Source organism: Pan paniscus, chromosome 19 (assembly GCF_029289425.2).
Source record: "Pan paniscus chromosome 19, NHGRI_mPanPan1-v2.0_pri, whole genome shotgun sequence".
NCBI classification, from domain to species: Eukaryota; Metazoa; Chordata; class Mammalia; order Primates; family Hominidae; genus Pan; species Pan paniscus.
In genome coordinates this window covers 61,075,847-61,095,146 of record NC_073268.2, presented here as the reverse complement: position 1 = coordinate 61,095,146, position 19,300 = coordinate 61,075,847, and the positions used below count along the sequence as shown (strand labels likewise).

Below are 19,300 nucleotides of genomic sequence, written 5' to 3'. Positions count from 1 at the left end.
GTGAGGGTCCCACCCTATGTGACATGGAGTCAGAACACCTAGCCGATAGGCCACCTCTTGCCTCCACAGTTCCCAGGTACCACAGGAAGACTTAAACTATTTCAGGAGAGGCACTCCAAAGTACAGGAGGATGCCTGAGATGTGGCATCTAGGATGGAGGCCCTACTTGCATTGGTGTAAGGATGGTACTCTCTCTGAACCTCAGTTTCCCTATCCGTAGGATGGGAATAAAAATTTTACCTCTTGCTAAGGTTATTGTTAAGTGTTAAGTGAGATAATACCACCATTCAGATTCCTAGCATATAGTAAGCATTCTCTCAGTATTGGCTAATGTCGTACTCATATGTGTATATGTAAATACATACACGTAAATAAGGATGTTGCAGCCCAATTTCAGAAAACTTTTTGAAGACAGATGTGTTCATCAGCATTTAACTTTGGGCTGTGGTGATATGCCTGTCTTCAAAAACTACTGGTGAGCAACCTCAAATACAGCCAAAGGAAAAAAAAAGGACACAAAAAATCTTTAGCACTATTAGCTCTAGTTTCACAGAGTTCTGGCCAAGCAGATATTCATCTGCAGGGTTTATTTTTTTTCTTTTCAAATAGGGCAAAAACAATACTTCCAAAATCTAAATGCCTCAAAACTGAATATAATTGTTTCCATTGTTATAATTAACTTAAGCATGAAACATTCCTCATTTATATTTTGAGTGAAGCCTTCAGAAAACTCAGAAGCCTGCTAACCCAGGCCAGCATCTCAGGGGTTCTGATGGCAGCATCCCTGGAGATTGCCCCACCCCCCTTGCAGGGGCACCACAGCAACCACGAGGCACTGATTTCATGCAATGCCAGCCTGGTCTGATGGAACTGGATGCCGTTTAAATGATATTGAACTTTCCCCTGGTTTGTAATTGGTCTGGATGTTTTACCACAAAAAAATAGTTATTTCCCAAAGGATCACCATTACAGAGTCTGAATATGTGGCATTTGTAGAGTACTTTAGAAGAGAAGAGGTGTTTCTTTGCACTTTAGCTTTGCCTGTAAATGGATTGGTTGATGTGTAGGGATTCTAGCGTTATCATCGTCATTGCCATCACCACCACCATCATTATCATCATCATCATCAACATCATCATCATGGCTCTCATTTGTAGGAAATCTACCATGTACCAGGCTCTGTCCCGAGTGTTTTCTTTATATCTGTTTACCCACGGAATTCTCTCCATAACCTATGAGCTAGATATCCTTGCTTACAGATGAAGAAACCAAGACACAAAGAACAGAGAGGTTAAGTTAGTTGCCCAAGGTCACACAGGTAATAAAAGGCGGAGTTAGGGAATTGCATTCTGGTGCCAGGCTCCAGAACCCATATCCTTTGCCATAACTAGCCTCTGTGCTGGTATTGCCAAAGATGAAGACTTAAAACATGTATACAAGATATACAAGATGAAGACTGACAGAGCTACCAATGACTAGGTGTTTCATTCATCTTCTTTCCAAACCGAAACCATCTGCAGTCACATACATTTTATCGGATCTTCTGGGATTCTCATTTGGTCATTTTTAACAAATTTGCTGTCAAACACACTGGAAGATATCCTAGACTCGTGTCTTGAAAGCCATAGACACAGTTACTGTTCTTTAGTTTTAAATGATAATGTAACAAAATCCTGTTTTTATTAATGGAATGGGTTAGTACCAAGGTCAGTTCGTAATAAAGAATTTTCCAGAAAAAAAGAAAAGGAATTGGCAACGTACTGTAAGAAAAGACTGCATGAGCCAGGAAGCAACTTAGAGATGTTTAAATTTTCCCTGACATGAATGCTGACCACCCAGGGGAATAAAAAAAAACACCTGTCCCAGGCAGGCAGGGATTCAGGCAGGGTATGTGGATACCCAGAGAGGGAAACCTGAGCAGGCTTCTCAGTCATCTGTCACATTAGAGGCCCCATGTGTCCAAGAGTCACACAGAAGCCTTGTGACCAAGACCTGGTCTTAGGTCTGTCTCTAAGTAGAGAGGCCACTGTTGGTGAATCAGCGGTTCTTTGTCCTGTGTCCATTTTTTCAATGGTCCAGAAGTTTCTTAAATCTCTCAAAGGATTGAGATGAAAAATCGCAAAGGAAAATACACACCAACGGGCTTTAAAAAGTTAAAATTACATATGATGTTGGAGAGAAGAAGCATAAAAACAGTGCAATTGTAAAACAGGAAGGTCCTTATCAAGACAAGCATATGACAGCTAAGGACTGTGAACTGCTGCTGGGACATTGGGCAGGTTAAAGTCTGAGGACCGCTTGAGTCCGTTTCTATAAAACTAGCATATCTGCTCAAATCTTATGTGCAAAAAGGAATTTTGCTCCAAAAGCATTCAGTGGATCTGAATGTCCCTTGGCCATTTGCTGGATTGAATGATTATTTGTTAAGTTTCCTTCAACTGAACACTGGGTTCCTGAGACCGGCTTCCTGAGAGTATCGCTGGTGGACAAGCCTCCCACCGTGAATTTTCTTTACTGTTATTATAGCTGGTTTTAATAGCATTTGGAATTTTTCCTTTTCAGACATTCTCACTTGGAATGTACTAATTTTCATAGTCAGATGTTGGTTTTAGCTAATTTGTTGTAGCTCCTTGAATGGGCCATGCTATTTTCAGAGAGAGAAAAATATCTTTCCTAGTGCCCCCTAAAATGAAAAGCTCCCCTTCCTGACTCACAGCCCTGGAGATGTGGGGTGACGTGAAGAGACTTAGAAAGCTCTGGGGGAATTTCTGTCCACTAAATAGTACCACCGCCTTCCTCCGCCCCTTCCTCACTCCCATTGCATACAGGGTGGTGCTTCACCATTCCTTAGCCATAATAGGCATCCTGAGTTAATGAGATGAGGCATGCATGATTTGTAAGGTCACCTGAAGCAGGTCAGGGATTTATGGGCCTCCATTCTGTTTTCTGCAAAGCGGGGGAGATAGTAAGCAAACTGAGAGAAAGGAGGAGTTAGGAAACAGAACGCAACCAGTTGCAAAAAAGAAAGAAAGAAAAGGAAAACATTTAGAAGAGAAGGCAAACTCCCAGATCACACTTTATGAACCAGAAGAGGTTTAAGTGTATAATGTTGTATCAGGCCCTGAACAGAGTGAATCAGAACAAAACAGTTGCTGCATCCAAGCATCACACAACAAACCCCTGTTGGGCAGCTGCTTTTTGAAAGCCTCAATGTATCATGCCTTGGTAGAATCAAAGGATACAGGACAAGCCAGAGCTCTCAAGAAGTGTGTAATCTATTCGCAGAAGAAAAGACAAAAGACAACAAACACTATTCTGTATATAATAATTCAAATACAAATTATGTCAAAGGGCAGTTTATTATGGAAAGAATAATAGAAAATTAGCAAAATAGTAATAAAAGGAAAAATAGATAATGGGTTATAAACATAAATGAAAACTATATTCCTGTGCTCCAGGAGCCTTCAAACTAGTGGAGGAATTTTTTATGCTAAAAAGTAATTGATGGCCCAGGCACGGTGGCTCATGACTCTAACCCCAACACTTTGGGAAGCCGAGGCATTCAGATCGCTTGAGCCCAAGACCAGCCTGGGCAACATGGCAAAATCCCTTCCCTACAAAAAATACAAAAATTAGCTGGGTATGAGGCTGAGGTGGGAGGATCCCTTGAGCCTAGGAGGTGGAAGCTACAGTGAGCCAAGATCACGCCATTGCACTCCAACCTAGGCAGCAAAGTAAGACCTTGGCTAAAATAAAATAAAATAAATAAAATAAAATAAAATAGTAAAGTAAAATAAAATAAAATAATAAAATAAAAGTAAAGTAAAAAATAAAAATAATTGATGATACTTTGAAAATGCAATAACAGGCTGGGCACGGTGGCTCACACCTGTAATCCCAGCACTTTGGGAGGCCAAGGCGGGTGGATCACTTGAGTTCAGGAGTTCGAGACCAGCCTGACCAACATGGTGAAAGCCCATCTCTACTAAAAATAAAAAAAAATTAGCCGGCATGGTGGCAGGTGCCTGTAATCCCAGCTACTCAGGAGGCTGAGGCAGGAGAATTGCTTGAACCCGGGAGGTGGAGGTTTCCGTGAGCCGAGATCGCACCACTGCACTCCAGGCAGGGTGACAAAAGCAAAACTTCGAAAGCAACAGAAAGAAAGAAGAGAGAGAGAAAGAAAGAAAGAAAAAGAAAGAAGGAAGGAAGGAAGGAAAAGAAGGAAGGAAGGAAGGAAAGAAACGAGGTTGGGAAGAAAGGGGAGGAAATAAAGTAGGAGAAATTGACAAGGGCCATAGTATGTGGGGCTTTCTATGTCACACTTAGGAGCATGGACATAACCCTTTGGCACAAGAGAGCCAAAAAGGAGTTTAAGCAGGAAGCAGTGTGATCCGCCTTATGATTTAGGATTATCACTTTGATGACAACGTGGCAGATGGACTGGAGCAGGGAAAGCCTAAGAGGAAGAAGACCACTCAAGAGACACATGCAGTAAACCAGGGGAAAAGTCAACAAGAGCTTGAAGTAAGTAAGAGGCATTAGGGATAAATAAAGGAGGTACATTCTATAGGTATTTAGGGAGGAGAATGGATACGGCGTGGTGATCGATTGAGGATGGAGAGAATGCAGAAACGTAGATTGTGGCCATCATCCCCAAACCAGTCATTAGGTGGATACTTTTCCCCATTCATTGGAATGAGCAGGAAAGTTCAGGAAAGAAAGTGTGGGAAAAGGATTAGGTCTGAAGGAAAACTTGATGAGAGGAAGTGGTTAAATTTGGTTTTGCACCTCTTATTGTCAAAGAGCTTTTGGGAAATCAAGTGGAGAAAGCATTTGGATATATGGGTCTAGAGCACAAGAGAAGAATTTCAGAAAGATATACAGCTTTGGAAGGAGTTCTAAGAGGAAGAAAAGAAGCAGCAATGATCAATTTCAAGAGAACCTGGAAAAACAAAGATGGATAAATGTCTACTGGAAGACTGGGTGGTCTTTACTCGCATTGGTACTGTTAAAATAGAGGGAAAAAAAACAAGTGAAATTGAAGAATTTGCACCCTGAAAATTGCACCTACCCAGAAATGAATGACACTTATGAGTTCATCTCCAGACAACACACTTCTCCATTGTCCATATTCTCTATGGCAAACAAGTCACAGCAGTGAGACAGCCATCTCAGATACAACTTGGACCCCGAGGAAACTATCATTGCATGGATCCAGTGCAAACAAGCTTGGGCAATATCTCTGTGTCATGTAACCTAAAGGCAAGAATGAAGCTGGAATCACGAATGGTTTGTATTTACACACTGCCAGAATGCTCACTGTTTCTATTTTACACTCCTCTTCACCCCTCTTAAAGTGAGAGTAGCAAGGATCCAGGAAGACGAAGAAGAGGCCACACAGGGGTGCATGACTTTCAGCACAGTGACCCTGCTATCTAGTAAATGTGGCTCAACCGAGTGGCTCCAAATCGGGATGAGCAAATTGTATTCCCTTTTCTTGGGCAGGAACTAGGATGGAGAAGTGCAAAGAGAGAGAGGAAAGGTGAAAGCATTGCTGGCTGTCGGGCAGACTCGGAAGGGGCTGTGACCGATCCTGCAACTGAAACTACTTTCTTTACGTTGTTTAAATCTTTGTTTAAATTAGGCAAAAGTCCTTCTACATTCACTTTTATGAAAGAAAGCAGGTTATGTTAATAGTGTGGCTGACATGAGTTCCATCTGTGCTTTCATGACATTAACTCGTAGAATAATGACACCGGATTTCTGGTTTGTTGAGAGTTTGTGGATGACCCCCACCACTATATTCTTAGCCCCTAGAGGTTCTGGAGCATATCTGCTTTATCTTTATATTCCTTACAGTGCTAGAACACAGTCTGCACTTAATAGATATTTCTGGAATGGAAAGAAATTGAGAGGCTGGGGCTGCATTTCTTAAATAGGTAATTCTTCAAGTAGGTGACTTGATGGTACATACCTCCTCCTCCCTACTGCAGTCAAGCTCTTGGAAAGCAGAGGAGAAATTTCACAACAGAGTTCACAAGAAGGTTCACAGGGGTCTGACTCAGTGTGCAGACATGCTCTATTGGCTCCATTTGACCCTTCTCCCCCCCACCCCACCCCCCTACACACACACATACACACAAACACACACACACACACACACAAACACACACACACTTGTATGGGCCTTGTGGGTGCTGGGAGCAACTGGGAGTTTGAGAGACTTCAAGGTAGAAAGGAGAGAAGGCAGGATGCAATTAGAAAGCATTTCTACATTACTATTTCTGGTCAAATTGACTGAAGAATCTTAGAAATAAAAAAATACTAAATCTTCCATGCTACTGTTAGCTGTGATTTCATTTCTCATTCTATGTAAAAAGTCAACCTTGCACTTAAAATCATAGTTATAATTTTGCATTCATTTTTTAAAGAACCCTCAAATTTTATGAGACTCAGATTGTACAATTTGGATCTGCTCCTGGCTGACCTATGGTGTTTTAATACATTTTTTAAATGTACTGATAATTGTTCTTTTCTTTTCTTTTCTTTTTTTGAGACAGAGTCTGGCTTTGTCATCCAGGCTGGAGTGCAGTGGCGCGATCTCGGCTCACTGCAACCTCCACCTCCCAGGTTCAAGCAATTCTCCTGCCTCAGCCTCCCAAGTGCCTGGGACTACAGTCACCCGCCACCATTCCTGGCTAATTTTTGTATTTTTAGTAGAGACAGGGTTTTACCATATTGGCCAGGCTGGTCTTGAACTCCTGACCTTGTGATCCGCCCGCCTCAGCCTCCCAAAGTGCTGGGATTACAGGTGTGAGCCACCGCGGCCAGCCTAGTTGTTCATGTTTTTAAAAGCCAATACCTTTCACATTACAACCTGGATTTCTAGTGTCTTTGAACAGTTAAGGAGAATAGCAATGAGGGCCTGTGTTCCTTCTCTCATGGCTACAGTCACCTAGAGCTAGGTCATGGCTGCCCCCCTTGGATGAGCCACCTGCTGTCCAGTTTGTTGTGTGAAACCCCCTCCTGCCTACATTTTATCTTATCTCTGGCTCACTCGACTCATTTGAGTTTGCAAACCTATCTCTCTATGCATGCCTGCCAGGGCACTTGCCACAGTGACTTGCTGACATCCCTAAATGCATTTTCCTTTTCTTTCTTTCTTTCTTTCTTTCTTTCTTTCTTTTTTTTTTTTTTTTTTTTGAGACAAGGTCTCACTCTGTCACCCAGGCTGGAGTGCAGTGACACAATCATGGCTCACTGCAGCCTCAACTTCCTGGGCTCAGGTGATCAGGTGATTCTCCCACCTCAGCTTCCCGTGTAGCTGGGACTACAGGCATGTGCCACCATGCCTGACTTTTGTGTGTGTGTGCATGTGTGTGTGTGTGTGTGTGTTTTTTTTTTTAGCAGAGACGGGGTTTCATCATATTTCCCAGGCTGGTCTCAAACTCCTGGACTCAAGTGATCCACCTGCCTTGGTCTCCCAAAGTGCTGGGATTACAGGTGTGAGCCACCATGCCTGGCCCCCTAAATGCATCTTAAATGAACTAATGAAAGATGAATAAATGCTTCCCTGAAGTTACTTATTCACCGATGTGTGAGAGAATAAAAAGAGAAAATGGACAAGAGGTGATACTAGAGACAGGTACTGAAGAACTCTTCATGTCTCAAGAAGACCATGAGATCCATTCACACAATAATGACCTTGGTGGGGAAGGGGATTTGCTAAGAGAGGACCACAGGGAGAATTCGAAGTCCTGAGGACAACATAGGTGAGCTGTCCCTCTGCTCACCACACTATCCCCTGTCTGTGACCCAGCAGCTGACCTCATGGTGCTCCTAGGAAAGGAGATGTGTAAGGGGTCAAGATTTAAGGTGGTGACTCTGCACCGTACTTTGAACTCACACCTATGGACGTAATCACTTCCATTGTGGCTGAAGGCTGAGGACCACAGCTACGGAAGGCAGAATTGAAAGGTGACCTCTCAATGAGCTATCCCCTTGGATAATCTTCTCTCCTTCAATATGGGAGAGACCAGTGGCTGTGATGGATGCACTGTTATGATTAGGTTACATTATTTGGCAAAGATGAAGAGGTTTTTCAGACATAATTAAAGTTCCTAATTACTATGACTTTGAGTTAAAAGAAAGATTATCCTGGGTAAGCCTGACCTAATCAGGTGAGCCCTATAAAAGAGGACATTCTCAGCCAGGTGCCTGTAATGACAACACTGGGAGGCCAAGGAGGGTGGATCACCTGAGGTTGGGAGTTGGAGACCAGCCTGACCAACATGTTCTCTACTAAAAATGCAAAAAATTAGCCGGGGGTGGTGGTGCATGCCTGTAATCTCAGCTACTCAGGAGGCTGAGGCAGGAGAATCGCCTGAACCAGGGTGGCGGAGGTTGCGGTGAGCCGAGATCACGCCATTGCACTCCAGCCTGGGCAACAAGAGCAAAACTCTGTCTCAGAAAGAAAGAAAGAAAGAAAAAGACATTCTCCTGCTGGCCTTGGAAAAAAGCAAGCCATTGTGAGTTCTAACACTGCAAAGACCTGAATTCTATCAATAACCAGTGAACTTGGAAGGGGACACTGAGCTTCTCATGGGACTGCCACCCTAGCCAGCGCCTTGAGTGCAGCATTGTTAGACCCTAAGCAGAGGTCCCAGATAATCCATGCCTGGCCTCCTGACCATGAAAACTGTGAGATAATAAATATGTGCATTGTTTTAAGCTGCTAAATGTCCAGCAACTTATTACACAGGTAACTAACAGCAAAGGAGAGAAAGCCAAAATGAAGGGGAAAGAGACAGAATTGCTTGGAATCTTCATGAGTGTTTGGAGATGGTTGGGGCAGGGGAAGTAAAAAGAAGGGTCCAAAACACACCAGGGCCGGGCACGGTGGCTTACACCTGTAATCCCAGCACTTTGAGAGGCCAAGGCAGGCAGATCACCTGAGCGCAGGAGTTCAAGACCAGCTTGGCTGGTCTTGATGGGGGGAAGCCCTATCTCTACTAAAAATACAAAATCATCTGGGCGCAGTGGCATGCATCTGTAATCCCAGCTACTCGGGAGGCTGAGGCAGGGAGAATCTCTTGAACCCGGGAGGCAAGGTTGCAGTAAGCCCAGATCGCACCACTGTACTCCAGCCTGGGCAACAGAGCGAGACTCTGTCTCAAAATAATAAAAAATAATAATAAAAAAATAAAACACACCAAAATTGTTCTGGGCACCCCACATGTATTCTTTCATTTAAATATCCCAACTCTTCCTGGAAGTAAATATTTCTAACTCCATTTTACAGATAAGATGTTGAGTATCCCAGAGAACTCCAATAATTCACTCCAGAGTACTGGGTTATCCTGATGGAAAGAAGATCTTTCTCACATTGGAGGCTCATGTCTTGCCTTTGTGTCACATCACGGGCTTACTCCAAGCCCCAGGAAAAGAAGGTCATGGAGTAGCCTGGCAAGGAAAACATACTCCAAGGTGGTGGGTGACATTGCAGGACAGAGCCTGGCGGCATGCCGCTGCTGCATTAGCCTGCTGCTGTTCGAGCCTAGCAGCTTAGGAGTTCTGTTCTCCTTGAGAACATCTTCTCCAAATTCCACCCCTCTCAGAAATTTTTTTTGTTTTACCAAAAGTGCTTGGCTAGAGAGGAGAAATGATGAACTTCTATATGAGCATATTTATAACCATAGATATTCCAAGCCATAGGAGGTATAAATTTCAGGATATATGTCAGTAGCTCCACACTATGATGGGAAAATTGAGGGGGGCTATGGTTATTGGCATTTCCCAAACTCACTGAAAAAAAGAAACTGCTTCCCTGCAAACACACATACACACACACACACCACACTCCACACATACACACACACACGCACACACACACACACACACACGCACACACACTCCCCCTAGGCCTGCAGAGAGAAAACAACTTACTCCTGGCCAGCTCATCTAGGTCATGCAGACCCTACAATCAATGCTGGCTTCAGCTAATTTCATCCCAACTTGCACTGAAAAAATAATTCTCTGCCAAGTTGCCATGTATCTCTTCTCAGCCCCAAAGCCTTCGGGATAAAAATCTGTTTGGCTTTTTCTTTTTTCTTTTTTTAATGTTGCTCAAAATAGTTTTCTCTGCTCAGATAATTTTGCAATATTCCTTATCCCACCAATCTCTTCCCTGCAGAGTACCTCCCTGCCACACACATCTCAGAGCCGGTCAGAGCCCTTCCAGACTCCTGTGTGCACCCGTTCCCAAACCTCTCTCCACTTTCCTTCTTCTCACTGAAGACCAGGGGGCTGGGGGTTGACTGAAGACCAGGAGAGGCAGAAGAGAAAGAAAGATCTCAGGCGGAATCATGCCCTCTCCTCCCATGTTCATGTCCTAATCCCAGGAATCTGTGAATAGGTTACATTATACAGCAAAGGGAATCCAGGCAGTAGATGAGATTAGGGAGGATAATAAACTGACTTTATGATAGAGTTTATTTTTGCCGTAAGGTTAATGTAGAAGAGGGAAGCAGAAGGTGGGGAAGGGAGCATTAAAGCGGTAAGATGCGATAGGAACTTGACCCACAATTGCTGGCTTCAAAAATGGAGGAAGCGGCCATGAGCCAAGTACTCGGGCGGCCTCTAGAAGCTGGAAAAGGTGAGGAAATCGATTTTCCCCTAGAGCCTCCAGAAACTAACGCAGCCCTGCTGACACCTTGATTTTGACCCCCTGAGACCCACTTTGGACTTCTGCCCTCCATAACAGCAAGATAATCAATGTGTGCTGTTTTAAGCCACTACATTCGTGGTAATTTGTTATAGCAGGAATGGGAAAATGATGTTACATAATCGCTGAGATGCTCCTGCACACGAAATCAGCCTATAGACAGGCGCCCAGGCCAGGACTAGATCCCCAAAGGGAACGTGGATGGATTGTTCTTCCTCGTCTCTGACACATCAGCAAGAAGGTATCTATCCCTGAAGACCTTATTTACAAAATCGCCCCGCTCAGATCCAGAGAGTAAGCTCTAGGGCTAACCCCTCTAATGTGTTTTCGGCAACAGGGGATGGGGCAGAGGCCGGGACCAGGACATTAGAGGTTGTCCCCATGAGCTATTGTCACCTCGGGTCTCCATCTGTCACCGACTGATCTTTTAAGGACTCGTAGTAGAGATACAGGCAGGCTTGTGTGTAATAGACGACACCCGGGGTCCACGTGCATATGAAGTTGCAAATAAGCCCTAATTATATACGTATACAGAGTGGTTTTTATGTTCTGAGCCACCAACTATTTAACGGGCTTCTTGAGAGATGGGTCTTTGTTTTATTTCATTGATCCATGTGCCTATAACACCTCGGCCAGATGCACAAATAACCCTGGGTCGGTTACGGAATGGATTTTCCCCTAAGGAGAGACTCATTCGCAGGCAAAGTTTTTTAGCCTTCCCAAGCTAAGCCCAGCCCGAGCTCTGACTTGCCCCCTGCTCCAGAGCCCCTCCCTATTTAGAGCCCAGTAGGTTTTTCACTCCAACTCAGGTATCTTTTCCCATTCCCTCGGGGTTGTGAGGTGGGAGCGTTGTGTCGCAGCTGGATCTCCAGATGCACCGATTTGTCCCCCCAAAAAGCATATCCTAGAAAATGAAAGCCTTTCCATTTCCCCGTGGAAATGCATGTAAGTCCAGTATTGGAGCTGCGAGATACAGAATCGTCTCTGCCAGTGCCCTGAGCCCCTCAAACCGAGGGGAATGCGTGGGCTTCGGTCCGTCGGAAGCTTTTCTTCTCAGGGGTCCAGCTTATTTCCAAATTGCCCCGCGTGAACTGTCCCGCGGGCGCGCACGCCCTTTCGCGCAGCCTTTGCAGCCGGCTGGCGGGAGATCCCGGCCGCTTCCCTTTCGCAGGCAGAATCCCGGCCGGGGAAGCCCCGGCTGCGCACGCCCATCCCCAGGTCCTCGGAGCTCCCAGCGGCTGCCGCAGCCCCGCGAACCACCTGCAAGCCCCGCGGCGTCGCAGCCCTTCCTTCTTTCCTCCGGGCATCCGCTCTATAGCTCGCGCCCCTCTCCCAGATTCCCGACCCCTGGCCCTGCTCCCGCCCTCTGTGCCTCGGCGGCTGCGGGGCCCGCCGCAAAGAGTTAAGAGCCGGCTCCCGAGACGGCTTCGGCGGCCCCAGGTCCCCAGACCCCGCTCGCCGCTCCTGATTGGCTGAGCGCCTGTCAGTAGTAAAGAGTATCAGATGGCAAAGTTGGGACCTTCATAAAGGCGTGGTGGCGATTCTCCGCAATCGCCGGCAGCCTATGACATCAGACAGGAACGCCTGGGATGCCGCGCTGCTCCTGGCCAACCTCCGAGGAGGAGGAGGGTCCCGCCGGCTAAGAGTTAATTAGCCCCGCACGGCGAGGGGGGAGGCGCCAGTTTTCTGGGGACACTGGCTGCCACTGTACTCCTACCCAGGGGAGCTCACGGAGAGTTGGATGAATTCTGGGTTGTTAGCTGCGGTCAGCTGGGCTCCCGGGAGCCTGTTGCTGGTGGAGAACAGGGGGCGCCTGGCCAAGGGACCAGCGGCTTGCTGAGACTCAACATGACACTCCTGGGGTCTGAGCATTCCTTGCTGATTAGGAGCAAGTTCAGATCAGGTAGGGCTAAGGCATTTAGCATTCCTTCTTAAACTTTCCTCTTCTGCAATTCTCAACTCTAGAACTGCTTTCCAATAAATGTTTCAAAGTCTGCCAGGTCTACCTCAACTTTGTTCCCCAAAAGCACATTGTGGAAGCGAAGAGTTTTGTTTGACTTTGGGGGCCTTTCGTGTCTTCCGTTGTAAGTGCTTTGGGTGGTCGAGTGTGGTTGTTCATCTGTGAAAAGGCCAATCCTTTTATTTTATTTTCTCTGCATCTATGAATAGAAATTTTGGAGGGGTACATTCAGAGGGAGCAACTTTGGAAATGAACAAATAAGGGATTTCAAGTTTGGAAGCTGCGTAGTATCGGTTATAATCGCTGAGAAGATGAACCTGATGTTGTGTGTTAGGTACAGGGGTCACTTCAAATGTAGCTAATCCAAACAAATGTATTTCCCAAAAAAAGTCACTTGGGGGAAGTAAAAATAGCAAATTTGGAGCACACCAAGTATTTAAAATGACATCACTGTAGAAAAAAAAAGAAAGCCCAGTGCCACAAATATTTTTTCCCAAACCATCTGATATTTATAAATAGAGAATTTCCCCCAAAATTTCTGTGTTAGTGGCACATGGAGAAACTTCTCAAAGGACGCTGAGTGGAGGTGAGTGGAAGGGAGAGACGGGAGCTCTAACCGCTTCTCCAGAAGGGCTTGTACACGCGCCCATGGAAGGTGTCTGTGTGGGTCTCCACGTTTAGACAAAGCAACACTTGACTTCTGAAGTTATTTTTCAGTAGCTCTGTGTATAATGTTGGTTTTAGAAAACTGGTTAACGACACACTCAACAATGTAGGACTTCTACTTAGATGGATGACTTTTAGGAGAACTCTGATGTGAACATTAGACGTAACAGGTGTCAGAAAGATGCTGGCATAGGTTGCTAAGCTAAAGTTTCCTTAGCCCTTCTACATGGGGCCAACTCAGTTGTTTCACTTGGGATGGATGGTTCAAAAAGGAAAAATGTAGATGCTGGGAGGTAAGGTTCATCTGTGACTTTCTTAGATGCCCTTGGTTTTTAGATGCCTGTGGGGTCAACTGGAGATTTTCTTAGGATCTTCATTGTTGATGCAAGTTGAAAACTCAAGAGCTTAGGCGGTCACAAGCCTCACTGCCCCTGAAGCTCTGGGATGAGTCTGCCAGCCACTGGGGTCGGCAGTGGATTAAGTCCTTCCTTTCCTTTCCATGGTGAGGTAAGGCGGTTGATCTGTTAATCAGCTAGAGACCTCACCACTGCGTTGCATTCGGTCAAAACTGTAAGGCAACACTGCCACCTTTCTGAAGAAGAGAGGATGTAGATTTGTTTTCTATGAAGCTGCATTCATTTCAAATGCTTCCTTGCCAGTTTAAATGTGGAGGGTCTGGGGGTGCTGGTTTGTCTCTAAAAGGATCTGGTGATGTACTTGATAGTAGACTTGCAAAACGCTTATCAATCCCTCCTTCAGCTAAAGTGCAGTGGAGAGGGAAGACAGTTTTTGCCACACTCCCAACTTCCATCTCAGTGGATTTGTGGAGTCCTGGTGTCTCCTAAGTAGACCCTGAAGACCCTGATCCTGGAGCTTCAGAGAATTCCAGCCTCACTTTTTTTAAAGTTGTGCAGGCTTTTGTGTCATAAGGAAAGGTAGCTTTGGGAAAACATGATATCACAGCAGAAGCAGGCATCCTTAATCCTCCCGTCATTGATAAACAGGGAATCTGGAGTCTGAGATGCAAACATGGATAGTCTCTTGACAGACAAGAGAAAAAAACAAGTGGAATGTAAAACTTAGAAAATGTAATGTTTGAATGGTGGTTATTCTTTCTGGATGTAATTACTACTATGGCTGTACCAGCACTGAGATCGTGGCATGCTAACAAGAGGGCCTCTCTTTAAGAGAATGTCTTTTATTTTGTCACCAACAGTGAATAAGGGCCTTGACTTTATTTTGATTTCTCTCTCTCTCTTTCACTGTTTTCCCTTCTCTTCCATCATCTTCTCCTCCTTCTCTTTCAAAAGCAACTCAAACTGTAAACTCATAAAACTGTTTCTATCTCACTGCGAATATTTGCTTTGATAGTAGATCGTGGTATTATGTATTCCATTAAACATATTTCAAAAAATAAATGCAACAGAGCCATTCTCTGATTACAGCAACAGACCCACTGTGACAGGGTTTATTTATAAGTGAGCAGATAACTGCTTTTACTCTGAAATCATCATCGATGTCAACCATGGCCGACCAACTTTCTATCAGCTGTATTTGAGTGACCTCGTGATTAAGGACAAAATTATGCTACAGCAGCAGTAAGCTCTGAAAGTTTACATGTATGAACATGTTTAGTTATATAAACTCATTTGAGAAGCCAAAGGGTGTGCTGGTTGAGTGCGTGGGTCTCGGGGGCCAGACTAGCTGGGTTTTTCATAGTGGTCTCTGCTTACTAGCTACATGACCCTGAGTGTTAGGTAAATTACATAATTCTCTGTGCCTCAACTTGCCTCACCTGAATAAAGAAGATGACTATAGGGTCATTGTGAGAATTAAATGTGAAGTAGAGAACTTCAAAAATGCCCAGGCCTTAGAAGGCTCTTACAAAACATTTTTCTATTATTAATATTGATGTGCAGTGGGACCGGCGGTTGGTCAGTTTCTCTGTCTCAGTTATTTAATCGGTAAATGTTGAGGTTGGATTAGGCAATGTCTTAGACCCCTTTGGTAACATTTTATCATTCTCTGAAAACACATAAAGATTGACTGGGAACAAGTGTAACTGTGATTGCGCTGTGTGGCAATTGTGTGTGAAGGAGAGGCAGTTTTACATGAATGTAGTAATTTGTGCTGATTTTAAACTAATCGCATTTTTACAGTTTTTAATCTTCTCATGTTGTTTATTCAATATCTAATCAGTGTCACTATCAACAGTTCTCCTCCATATCAATCCTTGTGTCCTACAAAACACACAGGGAGGTACGTATGTGTGCCACACACAGACACACACAGCCCTCAGACATAAAGGATCAAAAGTGGAGAGAGAGATCCATGAATGGATGTTGCTTCTAAAGAATCATTGTGTTTCTTTTGCTTCTCTCTCTCTCTTTCTCACTTCCCCATCTTAAACCGCGCAAACAGAGGCAAAGTCTGGCAATTGCCATGAACTTGACCCCACCCCCACAAATATAACCTTGTTCAGTTTAGCAAATAAAAATACAGAATGCTCAGTTCAATGTGAATTTCCAAGCAATAGTGATTACTTTTTCACTATATAGCAGTACTTGGGACATACTTTTCTCTGAAATCCAAATTTCACTAGGCCCTGTTATTCTTTTTGGCAACCCTACCTACAATCTGAGTGTTTTTTGTTTTTTTTTTTCTTTCTGAGACGGAGTCTCGCTCTGTTGCCCAGGCTGGAGTGCAGTGTCACGATCTCGGCTCACTGCAAGCTCTGCCTCCGGGGTTCACGCCATTCTCCTGCCTCAGCCTCCTGAGTAGCTGGGACTACAGGTGCCCGCTATCACGCCCGGCTAATTTTTTGTATTTTTAGTAGAGATGGGGTTTCACCATGTTGGCCAGGATGGTCTCGATCTCTTGACCAATCCGAGTGGTTTTTGATCAACACTTTCTGCTGCCCCATCCAATATCCTATCAAGCTCTTGAGATTCTCTGGGTCCCCAAGGACTCCCCAAAATGCAAAACTTGTACTTTAGGCATGAAAGCAGAAAACTCCAGATGGGGTGGGGGTACCATGAGAATGAACCCTAGGTCCCCCAGAGTACAGCCAGCTTATGGGTGAGGAAGAACATGGGAGCTTCACCTCTGGTCTCTGGTCGTCTGGCAAGGAGGAAGATAAGCTCAGCAGGCAGGCTGGTGCTCAAGCAGCAGAGGCTCCAGAGGTTGGAGCTGTAGTTAAAAGAAGGCAAAGAACATGCAAAGCAGGTACTCAAGAGGCTGTGGCTGACCTCAGGTAGTGGGACCCACCCCACTGTGTTCTTCTACTCCAATAGATGCAGGATCAGGCCCCTGGTGCCTGTAATTGGTTGCTTGTCCTTTCAGAGAGGGCAAGGGACATCTCAGCAAGACCCTGCAGTCATCTCTCTCTGTCGTTTCTCTATTCTCCATCCTTCAGACAACCTAAAAGGACGACTGATTCCTACTTTAAGCTAAATCCTCAACATCTCTGGCACTGAATTTTCTCTCTCAGGAATTGAGGTTAGCCTAAGAAGTCGGCCCCCAAGATTTTTATCATAATGGACAGTACTGAAGACATTTTCACCATGAGCTCGAGAGAAGCCCAGACTATCTACCTTCATTGGCAATTAGTTTTCTAGTTTAGAACAGATAATTTAACCTACAAGAGTACCTTTCCCATGATATGTAATATTTATGTATGTATATATAATTTAATTCACCTTTTTAGATCTCATTTTTACTTTCTACAAAATAGAGTGTTTTGACTGGTTTCTATTTCAAGTTGCTTTTAGCCCTAAGATTCAATACTTTTCCAAGGGAATGGCCCTAAATATTTTTGTAAATGCTTGATCAAAGCATTACATATGAGAATACAATTTAATGGACCTTAAAAAATGAACATATTTTAATTTCTACATGGAATGTAAAAGTTAAAGGAACATTTGGGGTCTGGCTCAAGCCACCTGCTTGAGACCATTCCTGTCTCCTCAAGTCCAGCTGTATTCGATTCACTCACAGCTCCCATGCCCTTCCCTCACCATCTTAATCACTATAGCAAGAACCCCAACCCCCACCTTCCCTGCCCTAGTTTTATTCATAGCTCTTATCACTATTGGACAGACTAAACCTTTTACTTGTTTATTTGCTTATTATTTGTCCATAACGGCAGAAATTATTACTTGTTTATTCGTGTTTGGTTTTTACTGTCTTTATTCTCTAGCACCTAACATAGTTTATGGGGTATTTTCCAGTCATTTCACATCATCTATGCTTGGCACAGAGAAGGAACCCATTAAATATATGTTGAATAAATAGGTTTTATTCTTCCTCTAAAGTCTATTCAAAAACATCAAAAACAAGCAATATAGGTTTATTGTTAGATGTGTGTTTGTGTGTACTAAAACTAGAACAAAAAGGAGAGGAGTGACTATAAATACAAAAGTCAAAGTCATAGCACAGTGGGAGAGGCTAAATAAGGAGGTAGGAGTGTAGCCGAAAGGTAAGAAGCAGGTTATCCCTATTGTTCTTAGGTTAGGCAGTAGTTGTGTCCATGTGTTATTAAGCAAATTAATTAAACAAAGGTCATCTATGGCTCAATGACGATAGTGTGACAGTGTCGTGAACCAAGGATTGTGATTAATTCAATTCTGTGTACCCAGGATACTTTTTAAAATTATATAAATTCTTTAAGACCAGGAAGAGTGGCATTTGTCTTTTATCTGCTACAGCATGTGACAGAAACAGTTAGCAAGATTGTGTCAACTTGGCTTGAACCAGATTGAATGTGCTCTATTCTAATTGGATTAAATTGAAGAATAACAGAAGTGCAGGGCAGAAGCAAAATGCTCCACCCAGGGTTAGAATTTTACATGCTTCAAAAAAGCCAAACCTGAATAGGAGATGCTAGAACAGACTGTTTTTCATTTCCTTTATTTTCATCTAATTAGCAAGGCTTCCCGAGCATCTAATGAATGGTGAACAGGTATCCCACATCTCTGTCCAGATCAAGGGGGAGGAGCCAGCAGGTGCATTTCACAGGTCTCTGCTTTCCTGGTTCCATTCCTTCTGTCCCGTGGGCCAAGTCACAGTGGGAGCCCAGCTGGGACTCCGTGGTCTTGGGAATATGTTTATATTCCCAGGGCTCTCTGGGCCTCTGTTTCCATATTGGTAAAATGACTCATGGTCTTTACATCCTCATACTTCTATGAGGGAAAGATCTTTGTAGGATTATTAAGGGTTTCTTTCTGAAAAGAAAGAAATTAGTGAACCTTTATTCACTGTGTGGAAATGGATTACTGGATCTGGTGGCATGTGAGTTGCATAAGAGTTCTTGCTTATGCGTGGAGTAGTTAAAAGTTTTCGATGAACACAAATAGGATTAATAACAACAACAATGACCATTAGCCCAATAATAGTTTTGCAGCCTTATGATGTTAGTACTTTGAATTTCTATTTTATTAGGCAGATAATGCTTATATGTTTCAGAATAGCTAGTAAGTCAAGCTTTACTTAATGAGATTTGGATCATTATTCTTAGATAAAACAGAAAAAGGTGTCCAATTTTTGTTAAAATAAAATGTATCATTTATCCCCAGAAATTTAGAATAAATAAAACTGTTTTGTGACTTTTATTTTTCCAGAGCATAGCAAAATGGAGAATAATGTCTTTCTTTTCTCCTGCTGGTGAGGGAAGATAAGTTCTTTCTTTTCACTATTGGGGTACTTCTCTTATGAGTACAATCCCTCTGACTCATGGATGTTTGCTGTATTCAGCTACTTTAGATCACTAGAGAAGAAATTGAATTCAAAGTGAATTAAGCCACTGTAATATTGTAAAATGTATGTATTGGGTTCTCCTAGCTCTTACTTGGTTTGTGCAGCAATGATTAATGGATACACAGACCCTCAAACACTTAGTATGTCTTTATCAGCAATCCCTTCTGACACCTCTGTTTGAACTACTGCATTGAGTA

At 43.8% G+C, this 19,300-nt stretch overlaps 1 protein-coding gene and 1 long non-coding RNA gene across 2 annotated transcripts in view; one reads left to right on the top strand and one right to left on the bottom strand.

Annotated features, from left to right (window-relative positions):
- The first annotated feature begins 12,272 nt into the window (after positions 1-12,272).
- The window catches only part of MYOCD (myocardin), a 100,207-nt gene continuing 93,179 nt past the window's right edge, over positions 12,273-19,300 (top strand). Inside the window, exon 1 of the mRNA XM_003829385.4 lies at positions 12,273-12,626. Within this exon, the coding sequence (XP_003829433.1) occupies positions 12,572-12,626 (55 nt within the window). The 5' untranslated portion in view covers positions 12,273-12,571. The remainder of the gene's footprint in view (positions 12,627-19,300) is intronic.
- The window catches only part of LOC130540935 (uncharacterized), a 34,180-nt gene continuing 33,124 nt past the window's right edge, over positions 18,245-19,300 (bottom strand). Inside the window, exon 3 of the long non-coding RNA XR_008954968.2 lies at positions 18,245-18,571. This is a non-coding gene — a long non-coding RNA (uncharacterized LOC130540935). The remainder of the gene's footprint in view (positions 18,572-19,300) is intronic.